The 21,196-nt window shown below is 38.3% G+C and overlaps 1 protein-coding gene across 1 annotated transcript; it reads right to left on the bottom strand.

Annotated features, from left to right (window-relative positions):
• Positions 1-230: 230 nt before the first annotated feature.
• Positions 231-17,087, bottom strand: EEF1E1 (eukaryotic translation elongation factor 1 epsilon 1). The gene is made up of 4 exons (XM_062617868.1): positions 16,935-17,087; positions 14,985-15,185; positions 7,724-7,819; positions 231-883 (listed from the first exon to the last, which is right to left on the bottom strand). The coding sequence occupies exons 1-4, from the start codon at positions 17,040-17,042 to the stop codon at positions 743-745; spliced, it is 546 nt and encodes a 181-aa protein (XP_062473852.1). The 5' UTR covers positions 17,043-17,087; the 3' UTR covers positions 231-742.
• Between the last annotated feature and the right edge of the window lie 4,109 nt (positions 17,088-21,196).

Genomic DNA, 21,196 nt, shown 5'->3' on the forward strand with positions numbered 1-21,196 from the left:
TGTTACGTGGTTTGGGTTTTATCATCTTGAAACTTGCATTTGCGCTTGTGTGGAAACAGCATATGAAGCAGGAATCTTGAGAGAACGCTAACCTTTGTTATTCAGTTTGAAAGAAGACACTTCTAGAATCAAAATAGAAGTACATATACCACAAAATGAAGCAGAAGGTGAAACAAAATTTTCTTTACTGTAGAGCTACCAAGAAGTTTCACAGCCAAATTAAGACTAAAGAGTTTTAAAATAATTTATTCAGTCACATAAATACTTTGTAACATTTGCATGTTCCCTTTTTCATATCCTTGGCACACAATATAGCTCTTAACTTTTACAAAACTAGTGTAAACATCCATGGAAAATAAAATGAAAAGAAAGCATGACATACATAAAAATTCAATAAATAGCAAAAGGAGTGAATAATTGAAGGAAAATAATTCTTTCCTATAAGGACCGTGTTATTACCGTTGAATACTTAATTGAAAGAACTTCTCATTTTCAAAAAATAGTGACTTAAAACTCAATTTTCATCTTTCCAACTTTGTTGCATTTAATCAGATACATGATACAATTTAGTAAGTTCAAATTCTTGAATGAACAACAGTAATTCAATGCAATTCTATTTGAGGCATCAACAGTTTTGGTTCACATACAGAAAGTTGCAAACCAGTATTTGCAAGTTAGTGGTTTTGGACAGTATAACTTCTAAACTCCCAAACACACTTCTGACATGACATTAAGATTTTCCTTAATGAGCATTAGTGTATAATCTGTTTTTGATAAAGACTACATTAGACAGATGCTGCCGGACACCTGGATAATGTTGAATGTGGTTGAACCAACGAGACACATTAAGGTATTTCTCCTTTTCTTGCACTGTGAGATCCACCTGCATGGGGAAGAAACACAAGGCATCAATAAAACGAGGCACTATATCATGGGGAAGAAACACAAGGCACCAATAAAACAAGGCACTGTATCATTAATGTCAAACGTGGTAAGGCAAAATAAAAGTGGACAGTTTTATAGCTGATTCCAACTTGCATAAACAGTGTCCTGGGTTCAGCAGTAGCAGTCATGTTTCTCCTTCTTGGTAGCTGGTGCAGTGCAGTGTTTTGACTTTCAGCTCAGAAACAGAGCTGATAGCGATGTTTTGGTTTGGCCAAGGACTTTGTGAGCCTCATGCTCTGCCAGGGAGGAGGGGAAGCCGGGAGGAAGCAGAGACAGGACAGCTGACCCAAACTGACCAAAGAGGTATTCCATACCACAGCACGTCATGCCCAGGATGTAACTGGGAGTTAGCCGGAAGGGCTGGGAGACTGCAGGGTTGGAGGAGGTATCGGTCGGTGCTTGGTTGGGCTGAGGGGGGCAAGTTATCGGTTGGCTGGTGGTGAGGTGTTGTATTCTCTTCCCTCGTTATTTCCTTTATCATTGTTATTATTGGTAGTAGCAGTAGTGATTTGTGTTATACCTTAGTTACTAAACTGTGCTTATCTCAACCCGTGGGAGTTGCATTCTTTTGATTCTCCTCTCCATCCCTCCGAGAGCAGGGGGAGGGCAAGAAAGGGGGGGAAGTGAGCGAACGAATTACCTGACTGGATTTAAACCACGACAAACAGTTTTTACAGTCTGGCACTATTCTATCTTAACTTCACATATGAAAAAATCACAACCCAAAATATGGATTTACTTTTAATTAATTCAAATGAACAGACCTGGAGGGTGGAATATATATTTGCATTACAACAATGGGTTAAAAAGGGTGTTAGACTGCTTGAATTTAATGCATCTATTTATGGGGTTAGCATACATTATTGGGGGTGCAGTGAAGAGTTCCACAGGGGGCACTAGTCTTTCATGTTAATCTAGCCAGCAGTCTTATCAGTAAAGTAACCACTTTGTATTTCAAGGTGTATTATAAGTACAGCTATATGGGTTTTTTTTCAGGCAATTTCAGACTGGACAGAAAAGTTGAACGTTGTTTTCTATTTTGAGCAGTGGTCATACAATAGTTACTAAGAAACACCATAGCTTAACACTTAAATGTTCAGATGTGCTAGCTCACATTGGCAGCAATGGAACGATTCAAATTACTACAGTAAACCAAACTGGAAACCTGTCCATACTTCATAAACTTAAAGTACTATCACTCCTACAGTTTGACATCCTGTTGTGCTCTCAAGTCAACAGCATATACACTTGTTTATTTTAATCCAAATCTAAACAGCTGCAAGAGCAGACAGGAAGAAGCCTCCAACTACAATCTAGCTATTCCAACAGCTCCTTGCCACTGGAATTGTGGCCAGAATTAATCAGAAGCTTCAAACCTACCTTTACTTTTTATTAGAGGACTAGCTCAGATGAAGTCATGTACTATTACAGATATTAACTATATCTTTTAAAGCCACCAAAGTTCACATCACCAACATCCTCACTGAAGTCTTTTATTATTTCAGAATTAAGCCAGCTGCAGAAGAACTATTCCTATCCTCTATCACCTGCATTACTACTCCTTGATTAGCAATTTTAGGTCTCCTCATTCCTCTGTTATGAAGTCAGCTTATCAGTTTAGACAATCATGTGTTTCCTCACATTAACCCAATACAACTGAATTACATATCAGGTAGTCCTCAAAATAGACTACAAAAACTGCATCAGGAACAAATGTGATCCTCACATCAACTGCCCTATCTCATCATCTCACCAATACTTAAACTGAGCAGCACGGGATTCACCTCACTTCATTTTCAGTTAACCAAGTTACCCATCAAGCTTAAATTAGTCATCTTGACAACACCTGCAGTCAATGAAAGAGGACACACCTGTAGAGGATAGTTTTTAACAGACAAATCACAGCCAGACGTGCCTAATACTTCTCACATTTAGACTTCTAGAGCTGATCTAGGTTAATCCCCTTCTCAAAAGCTAAACAGATGCCATATTCCTTATGCCTTGTTCTGCAAATGCCAGATTTTATGGATAATGCAGGTGCACTGCAAATTTCATCTTGGGCACAGGACCCCTGGAAACAAATGTTGCAACAAACTTTAAATCACAGGAAGAGCTATACACATTCATTTACTCGGCTATTTAAGTGAAAAGCTGGTGTTCAAAACTAACTTTCATGTTAAATTTTACCTCGTGCTGCACCAGCCCTTTCCTGAAAAAGGGCTGCCTGTAATATTTGCTGCTTTTCCTGACTGTTCTTTCACACAGCCCAGCACTTGGCTAAGAACTGTAAAGATTTAAGTATGTAGTTGTAAAAAGATAATATATATATATACTAGAAGATGAGCCATGGGAAAACTACAGAGGAAAGAATAATTTCAAGGAGTTGCAGGAGGAAGGAACTCTAAACCAATGCCACATACCATTAAAACTCTATTAACAGCAAGTTAAGAGCACAATAACTGCAGCAACAACCAAAAATCAGGGATCTTGCAGCTGCTCCTAAACCCAACTAGCTGTTCTTCTTATCGAACTCACCTGCCACAATATAAGCATAGCACTGCACATGCATTTCCTCAAAAACTTCTGCAGTTTTGAACTGCTGTGAACCCCAGTTAAGCAGCATGAGAAAATCTGAGTTTCTTCCTGCTGGCATGGAAATGTAAACATTATTCCTACAGCTGTATAGACTGACAGAAATGCACAGACAAATCAATTACAGCCACATATTATTTTTGCTGAGCTAGAAACATAAAGGAGTCAACCAGCATTAGCCCAGTGGAAGAGAATGACACTGATAAGGGGAAAACTCCAGAATTTTTAAATGCATTACAAAAAGAATGGAAGCTATTAAAATGTGACACTAAGTGCTTCACAAATTGCCTCAGCTTCTGCAAGTGCAGGATATCCATGACAAAACCTTCCATGCAGCACCATTTACAGGGAAAATGCTTTGATCATCTGCAGTTTGTTATAATGGTAGTTGGAAGCCAGTGTTTGGTATAAAGTTGTAGAACCCTTTACAAATTAACATAGAGCATGAAAAGAGCAGCATGTGTATTCTAAGGCCATTTAAAATTACTGAAAATGAAGAAAAATATTTAAGTATGAGCAGGTAATAAAAATACCGTCAGCTTTAACTGTTAGTTGAGCACGTGTAAAGTTATAATTACAATGCCTTTTTTGAAAGTCTTTAATGGGTAAGCACTTTGTTAGGAAAATGCTGAACTAAATTTCAGATTTTGCAGCAGGTACAGTATTTCCTCCCATAACTTTATACTGACAATTCTCAATCTTCATATTTCCCTGCTGTAAATAAAAAATAGAGTCTGGAAAACTAGTCTTCCTCCGTTCTGTTCGTGTAGTGAATAAACATCTGAAGGGCAAAACAGACAGCTACTCTAATAACAAAACCCCTTTCTGTACTCTAGGCACAACAAGCAAGATATTTTTACTTATTTACATAATGTACTCCATCAGCGAAATATATTAAAAAGCACTTTGTGGCATGCTCTACTTTTTACTTGGAATGTAACTCTTAGGTTAATTGTTTAGAGATCACTTCCAAGGCGTTTTTTTACAACATTGTTAGATGGGTATTTTCTGTTCTTCCTCATTAAATTAGATAATTCCCCCAAGTTAAGAAAGGCTGCTGTTCTGCTGTTAAAATAATTATTTGCTATTAAAGCAATTATTTTAATAGCAAAGCAGCAGACACTCAATTTGACAGGCTTTTTTATGTCATGGGGAAAAAAAAAAGAATAAAGTCTTATTCTTTCACCACGAAGCTCACAAAGGGTAACCAAGGTGGTCATTATACAACACAACTAGAAGAGTTTCTAGAAGAGCTATAAATATACATGCCTTAATTATATTTGCTTTCAGTTGCATTGGGGATGGAGGCAAAAATTCCCATTCCCACACCCAGAACGTGCATGGAAATTCTAAAAATACCTGCCTATATCTCAAGTTCTTCAGCATCAAGAAAAGGATAAGATACAATCTCACTTTTTAAATTTAGCCTTTAGATATGAGGGGAGGATGGAAAAAAAAAAAACCCAACGCCAACCTGCTAAACAGATTTTTAATGAATTATATGCACTTTTATATAGTTTTGACTAATTTTCTGTTGTTGAAGGAACATGCTTAAAATTAAGTCTTCTCTTTAAAGTGAAATTGGTTTTGCATTTAGTTTAAGTACCATTTCTAGCATAATTTTTCAGAAGGAAAGTAATGAGGTAACAACCTCATTACTAAAAGCAGTGTATCGTTGAGTATTAACAAAAATTCACAGCAATCTGTTTATTACAGGAAATGTTCATTATGGAAAAAAAATAAGTGGAAAAAAGCTCCTAGCGCATTCTCATTTTAGTTCAGTATTAGTTCTGATCTGAGGAGAACAACTTCGTTTTGTACTTGATTTGACCCCGAAACTTTGACTGAGGCATCTTCCATTTGCAGATCTGAATTTCACCCAGAACTTATTTCTAGGCCTTATTAAAGAAATTTCCAAGTCAGACATACAAAGTTCAGACTACCTCTTTGCTTCTGACAAAGTTTTGTAGTGATTATTTCTCTTAAATAGAACTGAACTTCTGCTGTTTGAAAATACTTAAGAATAAAAACATAGGGAAACAAGTTCATTACCACAGGGGGAATTTAATGCTTACTGATTGCTTGAGCTATCTTTAAGCAATGCTTCCAAATTCATGTTTTCTCTGCAATCTATGCTTTAACCTAGTAGAACTTCATTGTTCATTATACTTATCCACATATGTACTTAAGTAATCAAAGTGTCTAAAGACAACAATATTTATATCAGATACACGGAGACATGGAATTACATATGACAATGTAAATCACACCGATTTAGAAAAAACTTAATATCAAGCATTACACTTTTAGGGTGTTTGACCTATGTTATGATGCAGAACAACAATGTATACAATTTAGTTCCTGCCTTATTATTACAAGTGTATTTCTAGACTCAAAATAAATTCAAGTCTGCAATAAGCCTGAAACACTACCTGTGGATCTGACTTTCATTAATGACGGTGGAAGGAAGGAAGTAATACAAAGATGTATGATCTATATTCAGAAACACTACAAAAGGGAAATGAAACTGAGTGCAGAAGGAGTGAGTGGTCTTAAATCATTTCCAATTAAAGTCGCACCAGAAGACTTTTAATGTTTGAATAATACTCAGCTCATTCAGGACAATCATGGTCTGACACCAATATTTACAGTATTTTGTTACTAATGTACATGGTAGCATGTAGTTGTTAGTCTATCAAAATGTAAGAGATTAAGCCTGAAGGTCATTATCAGTAGTATTTTCAGATCACAGTTCTTGCTGTTTAGAACAATGGATCTCCCTCTCGGTGCCTCCTATTTCTACCTTCTCTCTTGAAGGATTAGAGGAAGCATGTATTGATATTTTGCACAAGGCTTAGTTGAAACAGTCATGTGTATGACAAACTGCTTCACTAGACCACATCACATTAAGAGATAGAGCAGCTTCCCCCCCAAAGCTTAGGGCAGAGCTGCAGCTCTGGATGTACTCTCCTCTCATTACAGGAAAAATAAAAATAAATCACAAGATTCTACAGTTCAAGTGTTCACCTTTATAGTTAGGAACCTATATTAATCAAGCCTGAAACCTTCAAAATAGATGCAATTCCCAGCTAGCAGCTTCTAAATTTTCCTCTTTATTTAGGACAGCCACCCCATTATTTGCCCTTTATACCCTTCAGATTCGGAAAATGAACTTCCATGAAGTCACACATTTCAGAAACAGATGCTGTACTATAAACTTGTCCCAAGTAGTGTCTGGATGGTTGCAGGCACCCAGGAACACCAGGTCATTTGTTTCTACCATCTGCTTCATTTCCCAAAGCTTATCTTCTTGATTAGGTGGTCTACTCTAGAGCAAACTCTAAATTTAAAATATGCTTTATTTTCTTCTGCCTAAATTATTTTCAAATAAAAAGTATCATTGGAACTCATACTCTCCTACAGCATATACAGTCATTTTTAGAAAGTACTTACACATTTTTTCTGTCTACATATCATATGTGAAAGGTAACCCATTCTGACACTCTAGTCAACACATCCATCCTATTACTTAAGATACTTTACAAGGCAAATATAGTTTAACAGAATTAATTCTAGGTGACTTACTCTAACATGTTTTCAAAAACCTTCTGAAATGAAGCTTCCCTTCCTGCTCCTCTGCTTCACACTTTCTCAATTTAACCTACTCCTCAGTCTATGTTCTCATTTTTGGTAGTATTCCATTACTTGATCTTCCCTCCCCTTCTCTGCCTCAGCCTGCCTTTTGAAGTGTACTGTTCTTGCACTCTTTAATCAGAGTCCTGTTTTTAATGGTATAACATAACCATTCACCCAGTTGATTAAATTCACTGATTCTCAGACACACATGCATGTCAGAGGGACAGGTATTATCCCTGTTATGTAGAGGTAACTAAAGCATTCGGAACACTACAGGTAATACACTTCTTTTTTGACAGACCCATACCTAAATATTAAAATAAGTAAAAAAAAAACTAAAAGAAAAAAAAAAACAACTAAAAAAATTCCACAAAAACAAACCCACAACTTAAACCTGTTTTATTTGAAGATTTTTGTATGAAATCTCTCAATTTTCATTCTGTGATTTTCACTGAGCAATTCAGTAGGTCAATTTCTACAACAATAAGCTGCCCTTTAGATAAACAATTATGAGAGCTGTACATATAAAAATAATTCAAATAACACTTACCATGACATGATGCAACCCATAGTACATCAGAATGTCTGCTAAGGTAAAAATGTTTCCTGCAAGGTAGACTTTATCTTCAAGGTGTACGTTAAGATCCTGAAAATGAAAAAGCCATTGTACTGCTGTAGTATTAACATCGTAAGACAAAATATTAAGGCAATTGTTGAAAATAACAGAAAATCTACTCTGGAGACCATGCACATAAAATAAATGCCAGCTTAAATTTATCCCTATTCAGCAAAGGAGAAAAAAGTGTCAAGATAATAAACTATCATACTTTGACAGCGAGGATTCAATAAAATGTAAATGTTGCTCTCTAAACTCAGTACTAGCCAGTTTGCTGCTGGTACATAATTTTTGTAATTCTTCCCCTTATATCCACTCAAATTTTTGTAAATACAAGTGTGATTTATTTTATATTCCCATCTGACTCCACACAAGTACTTTCAAGTCTGTCTTCTCGGCTCCAAATTACTGGAGCTCCAAAACCAAGACTTTTGTTATTGTTAGCACATATGACTCAGAAGCATTGCTGTTAAAGACATTTAACATTTGATAAGTGGAAAATACAATTCTACAATCAAAGGAGAGCGCATTGCTCTTCCAGTAGCAGCTTCTCCTGTCCTCCAGGACTCAATGCAGCTGGTCAGCAGTCTGGAACTGCTACCCATTTCAGTATCATTTGACACCTGGTTTTATTAACACTGAAATCACTGCTAGCAACTCTTATTGACTGATACTGTAAATTCAGTTGTTGTCCAAGTCCCTTCAAAGAGAACACTGCTTCAGCATTTTAAGATCATCTCTCAACTATTCTGTATGAGAGGCTGAGGGTGGGTAGCAGAAGGCTCCATTTAGGTTCAGTGAGTAATTATTTCAAATCTCTACTACTGAAAGACCTTTTTTCACATCTTTTTGTATGCAGTCATTCTCCGCTGCAAAACAGGGGGGCTGACAGACTTATTCTTCCTCAAGTGTACCACTTCTGATAATACAGGCAGTCACACATAACCTCTACCTCCCTCCTCTTCTCCACATCTTACCTGCTTCTCGTTCAATTTATGCACCTTTCTGCCCCCTACGTTGAAGAAAGAAACACAGCAACAAAGTTACCTATATTAACCCCGATCCTAGCATAAGCAACTTTTAGTTTTTGTAACCTGGAAGCTCTCCCTGTTAGTATTCTTCTGCTCACTGAAAAAAAATTGTAGTAAATGCCCTCCTGTTTCCTCAGCAATCTCCTTAAGCCACCCCTCCCCTGCCCCAGAAACAGAGGTAAGAAACTCAAATATAACTAATATTTTAAAAAATGTCCCTGAAATAGTTTTTTGGTCTTAATTACAACACATTCCATTTTAAGACAATCTTTTATTGTTTTTTTTAAGAGTCTAGGGCAAAGAGAAGGGGGTTAATAATTAGTGAACAATTAAAAAATTATATCTAGCCATTGGCAGACTGCAGTTTTGTGGTTCCATAATTTTACTGATAGAGATATCCTACAATGCATATGTAAAACCAACCAAAATACAAAACTAAAATGCTGAGACAAAGACATCTAACCCTGCATTTGATTTTAACAAGTTTGACTCCATTATGCCACCTAATTCTTTGATAAGTTCTTCATGACAGAACTCTTGTACTTCTGTAGTATTTAAACATCCTCATGTCTGCTTTGATTTCTTTTATTAGAGCAAATTGGAGAAAAATATTAACCCCTGCATAGTTAAAATTCTGTAAGGTCATCTGCCCCTGGCTATATAGCTTCTTTTCTTTAGACTGGTTTACTGCTTCATGTTAGTAAACCCTCAGATTACTCTAATCATATAACTACCATTCTGTGGAATTTCATACACACATGACAAAAGCAAATGCAATGTTAAGAAAAGGTTTGCAGGAAGGAAAACCCCCAAATATACCCAGAGATCTGTCTACTAGGAAAAGAAAATTAATCATTCTTCATCTATTGTGACACAGATTCTTTGACCGGTATTTTTCACTTTGATTAACCACAAATTTAACACATAGTGAGAAGTAACACCACTGAAATTATATCCTCCCTCCCCTCTTTCTTCTTAGTCCAAGCTATGGACTGAGGATTTCATAAAGTAAAAACTTCATCATTCATGAAGGCACAATCAACACATTTATTTCCCTGCTCAAAATTTTATACTGTGCATGTATACACAGAATACTAATCAATTAAAAAAAAATCCTAAAACTTTAAAGGCAAAATAAAACATTACAGTGTGAACAATTATTTATTCTGATTCATGAAATTTTACAAAATCAGTTAACTGAACAAATGGAATTTGGCAAAAATGGCTTAGTCTTGGATAAATTAGTCTTCAATTCTTTTCTTGATCATGTGCTTTCCTTCCATAAAATACAGACAGATACTACAATTTCATCCTGTAAGTTAAAGTAATTCAGAAATGCGCAATTCTTTTCATGTGCACTAGGTGCATCTAGTTAATCTTGCCTCACGGGTTTGTTTCCCATAGATGATTATATTATTGGCTGATAGCCAACTGTGTAAGAATTCTGTGTTAAAGTCAAGCTTTCATAAGTGACCATGGTATTAAACTGAACTAGTGTTCCTGTCCTGGAAAGACTAATGAAAACATGAATACAAAACTGTATCCGAGTTTCTATTACATCCAGGAGACTCAGGTCTGTCGTTTGTACCATTGTCTTTCATGTACTGAGCATCACTACTTAAACTGATTACATATATACAATCCCAATATTAAATGACTGAAATAGACTTGGAAATTGCTTGGAATTGTATGAACTTATTGTTGCAGTCCCTCAGAAAGCCCCTTGTCAAATTTCAAACAGGTATTTAAGACATAACTGCAGTCTGATGCACTAGTATACGAAAAACCACCGCAATTCAAATTCCATTTTTGGGTATAAGGGGAAAAAAGCAACAGGAAGAAGAGATGTTGCATTATTTATGGGCTGATGGATTCCCAGTCCATCCCCATTTTTTATGGAGAAAAAAAATTCCAATTTACAGCATATATCTGGAGCAACAGCTCAACACACCCCACCCACGGCACACTTCTGGCTACCCCACAGTATCACTTATTATCTTTTAAATATGCAATTTAATTATCTGTAATCCAATTCATCCATTAAGGCAACTGAATCCCTTCCAACCACCACAAGTCAAGAGAATAGCTCAGATAAGTAACAGCTGCTTCTTACATGACTCAAGAGCTGACAATGGATCTAATACTGATACTGTTTTGGGTATTTTGTCCACAACACACCACTGGTGCCCGTATGTATGTCCAGCACATACTGCCTGTGCACAGAAGCACATCCTTGCAATCAGCAGTATTCTCAAGGTCATTTATACCCTAAATGCCTTTATATCTCATCATGCAGAGACAAAGAGCTGAGCCCTCTCAAATGTATCAGGAAAGCCTCTGACGATGCAGAACTCAAGAAAGGATTCTGCAGCCATACCCAAGAAAAGTAGAACTGCACTGCTGGGGCATAGGCATATTTTTAATTCTCACGCAAGACTTCTCTTACTGGCAAACTATGAGCTAAACCTGGTCTGGATGAGTATTACATTCAACATACATTCAACAATCTCCTGTAAGAGACAGAAGAAAAGATACTTAAGACACATTGCTCAAGTAATCAAAATAGAATCTTTTACACCTGCAAGTGAACAAAAATATCCCGGTGCTAACAGAAAAGGGAGAGAAGTGAATACAGAAACTTGAAATTTAATAAAGACTTGCTGAACAAGCTTGCCAGGGTAGGCATCCCATTTAGAAGTCTGTCAAAAAAACAGTGTACAAGAACTGTGATTAATGGCATGGGCAGAGTATGGATTAACCTGCTTATGTATTTGTGGAAACAGTAATTTTTCAAACAAGGACATTAAATAAGAACTGAAACTCTCTTACTCAGATTTCTAATTGGATTTCATGTTTCTAGCCAGACAGCACAGGAAATTAGGACAAAACTAGTTGAAATCATGGAACATTTTTTGTTTAAGACACTAAAAGCAGAACACAAAAATTCTTTTCTATAATTATCCTTCAGAATCTAGAGATTTCTATAGCAAGCTCACAATTATTTAGCATATGCCCCTGAAGATGTAGTAGGGTGGAAGAACTCTAAAGACAGACATTCAAATCTCTTCAATTGAATTAAATAACACCTAAGTGGACATCTGATGGCACAAGTGTCTCACAAACATTCAGTTCCTTCCTGGAAGAGTAGCAAGACTGGTAGTTATCAGGCACAACTCCTCAGTAGTTTTCCATTTTTTTTCCTATGAAGCTTCATGTACCATTAATCAAATATCAAAGCAGCAAAGGAAAATACTCTCTCATCCTGTGGACAACAAAGTTAATATAATGCATTAGATATTATGCTGTCACCACTATTAACAACCATCATTCCTGCATATATGCTGAAGAACAGCCCAGAGGTACTACTCCTGTTTATTTTGCTCAATACAGGAGCATAAATCAAAAACCAAACTCCAAGAACACTTTCATTGGCCACTTAAAACAGCATGGCATTTGCTCTGAATGAAAATAAAAAACCTGGCTGAGATGGCCTGGCTACTTCATGATTGCTTTCATGCCAAGTAAGAGTCAACACACCAGCAAGAACAACTTAAGAACCTATTTTCCTAAGGCCAACAGAAACCCCTTCCTAATCAAATTATCAAACATTAAACCAGTTACTGACATTTTTCAGAACCACATCACCTCAATTAAGGGTTAAACAGAGACAGACTAAAGTTTATAGCAGAAGTAACTGAACTGTTTTTGGCAGCTTATTATAAATTGTGGCTCTAGGCTGCAGCTGTCCCAAGACTGCCATTGTGTATTCCAGACACGTTGTAAAACTACAACCTCAGACTTCCCTTCCTATTTTAGTTTTTAATTTTTTTTCATTCCTACTCCCTCTTGGCATAGTATACTTTAATGGTAGGCTGCCTCTTTTTCTGATTAATCATGGTAGCAAGAGAACAAATTAAAAGGAAAAAAAAATCTTAATTGCTATACTATGAAATTATTAGTGTTGGAACAATTCCACAGCAGCCCTGTGTCAAAATAAATTCTGGTTATTCAACATCTGCTAAGAAAAAAAAAAAATCCACAGGAAAATTTTAAAGTTGCAATATCTACCAGATAATACTTAAAGGCAGAGATTCTCCCTCAAATGACACCATTTCTCAATAGGGAAATTCTGCTTTGTTTGGAAACACTCAATTTATCTACATATTTGTGTTTCAGTATACTGTCTTTTCAACACTGCCAGTGCTTCTAAGACTGAAACTGAAAAGAGGTATCAGCTTCAACATGAAACCGTATTACTGCGTCTAGTTTTAATACTCAAATGCAGTTCTAGAGATACTCGTGTGTGCTGACAAAGGTACCATCACTTAAGCCATCCAGAGCACATGTATTTTGTTATAACAAGACAGAAAACTTGCTTTTGTTTTTTGTATAACAGAAGAGCAAGAAAAGTAAATAAAAGTTATTTATTCTCATATGGTCTTCTCACAGTTTGGGAAAGAACAAAAGGCATCACCAGTTTGTTTGAAAAAATGACTGAAATTATGTCATACTTGTCAGAAAGGTTTTTTTAAAACAACATTAATTAGACAACAGGAACCTCCGAGGGCCACCCAGTCATACCACCTGCTCAAAGTACAGGTAAACCTGAAATTAAACGCTGATTAATCAATGCCTCCTTCAGTAAAGTTTCAGAAATCCCAAAGGTAGACAGTTTTTGTGCGATATCTGTAGAGTAACCATGACTGTAAAGGTTTTGATAGCATTTGCATGTAGAAAATGAGAGCAGTTTGTTACAAAAAGAGAAGCAATATAAACAAACCGATGCTTAACTGATGGAAGATATTACATAGCTACAATGAGATCTTGGTAACTCAGATTACTTGGGGCATAAAAGAAAAAAATGGTTCTTTAGAGCTTTCACCAAGTTGATCCTTGTAAAGCAGGCATGACATTCAAAGTCCTCAAGATCAAGGAGGTTGTCAGTTTGAAAAGGACAACAGATTACTAACAGGGTTTTGCTTGGCACAATTTTAAGATGCAAGATCTTTTTTTGACTATGTAACACAACATGTTAACTCTTGAATGCTGCTTTAGTTTATCTTTGGTTTCTGCAATAGTTCTAGTTTACTCAGACTTACCACACCTAACAGAAGTTAGAAGCGTTAAGACTCTGCTAGCCTCATGTAAAATCAACCTTCCTAATACCTCTTATGTCACAAAGCTATTTCTAAACCCGGAGTCAAAAGTAGCACTGAGCATTGCATACTTGCCATCTAAAATATACCTTTAAAATTAGAAAAAATTAACACTTCAAAAACTGATTGAATTTTACTAGTTTCATATACACTTATTAAACAGAGCCCTTAACACTTAAGAGTGTTATCAAATTTAACAGTTTAATAAAATTAATAGTTAAATCAAATTTTCTCTTCAAGCTCTGTTCCCACAAGACTTCAAAAATCAGTCTTGTCACAAGATTATTTATTTTGCCTTTATTATCAGTCACAAGAAGTAAGGAGGAAATAGAGTAAGTTTTGCTATCTACTCCTTGCCATATATTTCTTGCTCAAGTAACAGAGTGACCCTTGAGATCCTCTTTTATGTTTCCACCTGCCTAAGAGAAACTAAACTTCAGACTACAAGAAACATTTACTACAGCAGACTAAACCCACCATATAAGGTTAACTACGTGAAGGGTAGTTTTGCAAAGTGCCTTTATGATTTCCAACACAGGAATTCTGTCCACTAACTCCTTTTGGTATCAGTATCAAGTACTGCAACACAAAGTATGGCCTGTATTCCATAATTAACAAATCAATAAGAATTGCTCTTAAAACAGTCAGAGCAGCATTCTCTTGAAATACAGCGTCAACTTGTTGTAGGATAGTAGGAAAATGCCATCTTACACAGCAAATACAAGACTAGGCAGCTGAACAACCTCTAAACTATCTGGAACACCCTGGGTAGTTTCCAGCACTACAGCCATAAAACACTAAGAGCTCTGCTTCCCATACTTTACAGTTGAAGCTCTTTTCCCTCTTATTTCAGGTTGTTGGGGTATTTTTGTCAAGAAAAGTGAAAAGCAGCAAGCAGATTTATTACCGAGTTTTATTACTCGGTTGTTCACACACATCAGCACCATACTTTTCTTCAAGGTCTAGTCACTCCAAAATTCAGTGGCAAGGTAATTAAATACTCCTTACCTTCAGAATTATCCTTGTATCTTCTTTACTAGAGCTTCCATCTACTTGAGTCACTCTATATTCCAACCACTGCTGGACAAGAGCTTTCTCTTCTGCAGTACTTCCAAGCAGTTGCTCTTTCTTGGCCTGTTTAACTAAGTAGGCAGCTATGGTCATTATTCCTGTCAGACCAGGTCCATTGTTTGTCTGAAGAACAGGAACCTAGAATAAGAAAAAAAAAAAGTGCAGTAAGAATACTTTTTTTTTTTTTCTTTTTGCTCTTCAGAAGGATCTTTAAAGCAATATATTGGAATTCAGAAATATTGATACTACAGGTTGTAATATTAAAACCATGTGTATATTCTCTTCTTACTCTTTGGGGTGGTATATTTTCATTTTTTATAGAAGAAACAGTACTGAACATGCATAAGCCAAGATACCTTTAGCTCAAATTAATAAAATTCTGCCTCTATTAGCAAGAAATGTTATTGCTCATTCTAACACTGTCAGAAATGTAATTAACTTTTAACTTATTTTCAAATTCAGGACTCTGATTTAGGATTGTAAAGTCAGCAGCACCCAATTTCTCTCTGGGCAGATTACAGCAGCAAGGTTTACCAAAATGCTTATTCATACTTACTATTCTATTTCCAAATGCTCTGACATATGTTAGTAATTCACTGATATCAGGGGAGGACAACACAATACACCTCTAGCTTTAACCATGTCTTTGTTAGTGACACTAGCACATACTAAACTGGGGGAAAAGAAACTGAACTGCTAAGAATCAGAAATTAAGTGAATGAATTGAAACTAACTGCAACAGACTAAAGCCCATTCAGTCATTTACAACATCAAAAGACAAAAGCTGCTGATTAAAATGCAATACTTCCTTTTTTCAAAGTATCTGACCACACAAAGGAGCTTTTATGTTTGGATTAAATTAACATAAAGTACAAGCTAAAATCATGATTTTCATTTTGTAGTTGCACCAAGATTCTCTAACAATTATTCACTTTTTTCTCTCAACATGCAGTCTGGAAAAGTACAGATCGATCTAGTTACTTGACTTTTCAGACTTCTGCTTTACAGCAACAGCATTAAAACACCACTCAGGCTGTCAAATAACTAAGGAAGCTTTTGCAACTGAAGAATGCATATACTGATATTCAGGACTTTAATCATAAGCAATAAAGTCAAGGGGAAAAAACCCTACAAACCAACTAACACAAGGCAACCACACACCTTCTTTTCTGTTATCTTTCTCCAAAAGCATCATGTAAAGGCCCTTACACATATGTAACACTCTCAGCCCCATATTACACTTTTCAGGCCTAAGATGCCTCTTAAACTACAGAGCCTAATGTTTCTGTAAAAATTTCAAAACGCCAAGACTTCTACTTAAAAAAGCAAAATATTTAAGAGCAATAACTCCTCACTACAGATACTTTCTTAATATTAAAATCGTATCTTTTTTCCATGCAATTTAACCACTCCAGCACAGATGTAACTTGCGCTGGCACAAGAAAAGCGTAGGGAGGGGTGGTGTAAGAACAAGCACATTTTAAGCCAACATCCCTCCAACGACAGGCAATTTTCCTTCCACAGGCGGAACAAAGAAGTTTCCAGAACCTACGAGTAGGCAGCGAGGCCCTACAGCCACAACTTAGGGCGGGTGATGAAGGAAGCGGCTCGGGGAAAGAAAACGAAACCCCCGCCCAAGCGAAGAGCTGACGGAAACGGGATGGGCAGCTGAGGCCAACACAGGGCACGGCCCGCCCCCCCAAGGGAAAAGGAGTTTGGGGGGGGGGTGTGTGTGTGTGTCTCAGCCACCGTCGCAACGGCGGTGAAGGGAATGATCTGGCAGGGCCGGGCCGCAGAGGTGGGAGGGGAAGCGGCGAGGTAAGAGATCGCTGGGGAAGAGGGTGGGTGAACCCCCGCCCGCTGCCAGCCCCTCCTCGCTCCCTTCACCTTCCGCTCCCCCTGGACGCCGTACTTGCTCCCTTTCGGCAGGCCCAGCAGCTTCTCCAGCAGCACCAGCTCCTCCACGCCGGGCCCCGGCCGCGCCGCAGCTGCCATCTTTGGCGGAAGCCCACCTGGGAAAGGAAGGAAAGCGGCAAGCACCACCTGACAACAACCTCCAATCCCATTGGAAAGCAGAACCACCACACCTCCAAAGGAACCGGCACTGCTATTGGCCTGAAGGTACCGGACAGCCAATCAGACGCTCGGCGCGTAGCCAACGCATGCTCCAAGCCGCACTTTGCGGTGGAAACCGTTCGGGGGCGGAGAAAAGCGGAGGACCGTGAATTACGCATGCGCATAGTTTCTCCCCCGCCCGCTTGGTGCGCGCGGGGGGGCTAAGCCACGCCTCCTGGGCGTGACCTCGCAGGGGGCGGGGCGAGCTCTCAAGGGCCGCGGGGCCGAAACCGCCTCCCAGAGGCAGTCGTTGGTGCCCGGTCAGGGCCCGGGGTGCAGAGGTTTGATGTCTGGTCTACGAATACACCACCGTCGGTGAGGCCGAGGGGCCTCTTAGAGCAAGGCACTTCTCGGCCGGCCCTGCCAGAGTCGGTTTATAGCTCGGGATGGAGATAGCCTCCGTTTCTAACTGGAACAGCGGTTGCTTTCGTCCCGGAATGGGGCAGGAACTGTTAATGGGTTTGTCGCTGTGCCTCTGGCAGAGGACAATAAAGGTGCGACCCCCTCGAAGCCCCTGGCCCTGGGATAATCCCGGCTGCTGGAGGCGGGCAGGGGCGACCAGACGCTGCGGGCCGGCTCTCTGGCCTCCAGGCCTGTCCTGTCGCTTGCTGGCGCTTCATCTATCGTTGGATGCAATGGCAGCGTGCTGTCGGAGGGATACCGCCGGGCTAACGAGGCGGACGCGGCTCTCCCGTCGCTCGGGAACCGAGACTAACGAGATCACACTGCTCGCCCGCCCGTTTACCGGTCATGCCTTCCTCCATCCACCTGGTAAACTTCCGAGCTGCTTGTCCGAGTGAAGCCAAAAGCTGGTTTCAGAGAGCTGCATTTTTGTGCTATTAAGGATCGCGCAGAACCGAGCCGTTAATTACACGCGCTGATCAAGGGCATCAAAGGAGGGACATAAGTAGGGTGAAGAAAAACATGTCAATAAACCACGTACAATGATAGCAGTGAAGTTAAGAGATAAAACCCACAAAATCTGAGCTGGCCGTGAAATAGCCTGATTTAACTCACCTTAGTGTAATTGAGATTTGTTGAAGACAATGATTTAATCACCTTTCTAATTGAATATATTCTGCTGTGGATGTCATACCACTATGTCTTATCATAAACGTTAGAAATTAAAACAGTTACAGATCGGCAGATGTATTTGTGCAGAATATCAAAGTGCAGTACTTGATAGAAGACTAATAAATACTACTGCTTTTACTAAAAACAACAGGCTGGTCTTGTCCTGCTACTGACAGTTCCAAAATACAGATTCAGGGCTATTACTGCGTCAGTCATCTCAGATAAGGTGATCCTGATAAATGTCCTGGTTCCTCAGTGAAACACTTTATCTTGATACAGGGTGACATTTAGATTTGTACCTTCTGTTGCAGAAGTCTGAAAGTGGCCACAGAGCTGTCCTCCGAATGGGGAGCAATTCTGAGTCATGAGTGTTTTTTTAACGTTTTGCAGGAATTTGTCCAATCCTTTATATTAACATTTGCAAAGCTCTTCTTTCAAAAAAATATATATTAAAAAATTGCCATGCTTTGAAAATGGCAGTGCTCTTTGCAAAGTTTTTTTAATTCCTCAGCTCTTTTCCTGCAGCAATATCTTGAAATGCTAGTGTTCCAGCTGTATTCTAGTGTATTCTATAAGCAATGAATGGCCTAAAATTGTACAGAAAGCCTTAATTTTCAGTGGGGAAATTGATAGAAAGGTTTTGCCATTTTTTAAAAGAGCTAGTTGATTGTTTCATTATTGAAAGATTTAATTTTCAATAATGAGCCACCTATCAGTAAATCTATACCTACATTTACAGGTTATTATTTTTATTTACAATTCTAAAATGCTTTGGAACCTAGAAGGTGAGACTTACCAGTGTGAAATATGAGTATTGATGGATTGAAATGTTATTGGTTACAATTTCAGTCAGATGAAAAACTGAAGTTTTTGGCTTTCCTCCCATCTAAAATTTTTAAAGTCTTAGGAAGACGAGGCTTTATGAATTAGGTGGAGGAGATTAACTCTTTACAGTTACATTGATAAGAGCAGCGTTTCTCTCCTTTTTCTGTGCGCAGTTCTCCCCTAGTTCCATTAGATGGAGCTTTGTGATTGAATCTGCGGAAGAAACTTGCACAAAAGTGCAAAACAATTCACCACGGAATGGATGGGGGAGGAGGCGGAAGAAGCCTTCTTTCCTTTGAGGTATCAGTGTCCTGGACGCAAGCTCGATACAGAAATCTGAATCGAGACCCTCACGTACAAGGAAAATAACTTGAAAAATCGATTCTGTCAAACGGAGCACTGCTCTGATCTGCTGTTACCATGGTCGAGTTCCAAACCTAAAATACCTTAGGTTATAAATTAAATGTCAAATATAATTAATTTGGCACTTGAAATGTGAAGTGGATGACTGTCCTTTAGAGGAAGCCTGACAGCTTTATGTATGTCATATTGGTATCTGTTAAAACGAGCTTTACATGCCAGACGATCCTTGTGAATCATATTGCTGTTAGCTGTACCACAATTTTGTCAATGTAATAAGTCTCCAAACAGTTTTCTCCTTAATTGTCTGAAGCTTTTGCAAGACAATATAAATCAAGTGTCATCTGCCTCATCTGTGCAAAATAATGGTTTTATCATACATCAAATAAGCAATTTATTTCTTATTCATTACTAGAGAAGTTATTGTTGAATATTTACATACAAATCTATATTTTATACAAATGGAGAATGTTTTCTGCCCTGTGTCTTGGACACACTGCAATTACAATTTGCATTCAATTTTCCTTCCCCCTTCTTAATTTCAGCAGCAGTGGCTGTAGTCCTGCAGTGCCCTTCCACAGGATGTCCCAGGTTATAGCTGCACATAACACCTCTTCCTCAGCCCACACTGTCCTGACACAGAGAGGCCCGTCTTGCACACCATGCGACAACAGGATTCTTGCCCCAAACCAGAAGCAAAGAGGTCTCTGTTTGCTTTTGGCATTTGTGTCTCTGCTTTTCACAATGAACTACTCTACCCTTAATGTGTATTTATTCACAGGTACTCTGGGGGAATTGGAGAAGGCAGGTTTGCCCAATGGGCACTTTTACACAGTTGTTGAAATAAAGATATCAATAAACTACATTATTTTCCACTAATAGGACCAGTAGGACCTTCCTACTCCAAACCTCATAAAAATTCCGCAAGCAAAGATTTAATAGCAGAGATTTGCAGCAAGGTTTCATGATTAATTTTCAGATGTGTGTAACAAACTGGTTAAGTGTTTGTGACTGATACCCCTTACACTGCCTGATCTACAGCCTGTGTAAGCACAGCGATTCCTTTAGCTTAAGAGCAAAAAAAGAGACCTTGCTGCTGTTACTCTGCTTGTTGAAATGAGGGGAATGTATGCAGTCAAAGTGAAAGATCCAGACTTGTTCCCTGTTCATGCAGTGGCTGAATGAAACAAAGATGAAATTGGCTTTTTTTTTTTTTTCTTCAAGATTCTCTTGGAAAATCAAACACACAAAAAGAATGGTTCTAGTAAAAGCCATTTCTCCTCTGTTTCAGCTTCCCTTTTCTCCTGCTCAACCCTGTGCTATACAACAGAAACATGAACCCCAGGTCCCTGTTAAAATTTAGCCATTCTTGTATGTGTCAGGCAGAAAACAACTTTCATTCAAAAGCAGTATTTTACACCTAAGAGGCACAGTAATTCTATTGCTTTGCCTCATTTCCACTAGGTTACACTGACAAAAGGACTTCTAGTTAGAAGCCTTTCTGTAGGCAATGACTCAGAGATGTTACTGTCTCCGCAGCCAGCAGCTGATTTTAGCCTGAGTGCATATGGAAGGAAACAGGGAAAGGAAAGTTGCCATGATATTGCTGCTGTGGTAGTGCAAGACCAAAAGTAGGGCAAGGGAGACTTGTCATACTCTTTAGAACTCTGATCTCATGCACATGCATGTCTTAATTTAGCAAAATAAGCACGTGTATGTTCATTGCAGTTGGAGCGACAACAGGATTCATCACTGACCATTACAAAATCGACTTC

Source organism: Pezoporus occidentalis, unplaced genomic scaffold (genome assembly GCF_034315485.1).
Source record: "Pezoporus occidentalis ecotype Australia unplaced genomic scaffold, CSIRO_AGI_Poc_V1 ctg2, whole genome shotgun sequence".
Classification (NCBI taxonomy): domain Eukaryota; kingdom Metazoa; phylum Chordata; class Aves; order Psittaciformes; family Psittacidae; genus Pezoporus; species Pezoporus occidentalis.

Excerpts from the sequence above, each read along its gene's own strand:
- EEF1E1 (XM_062617868.1), bottom strand. The coding sequence starts at position 17,042 with ATGGCAGCTGCGGCGCGGCCGGGGCCCGGCGTGGAGGAGCTGGTGCTG. Across the intron at positions 15,186-16,934 it reads GCGTCCAGGGGGAGCGGAAG|GTTCCTGTTCTTCAGACAAA; the intron begins GTGAAGGGAGCG and ends TTCTTATTCTAG. Across the intron at positions 884-7,723 it reads ATGGGTTGCATCATGTCATG|GTGGATCTCACAGTGCAAGA; the intron begins GTAAGTGTTATT and ends TTCCCCATGCAG.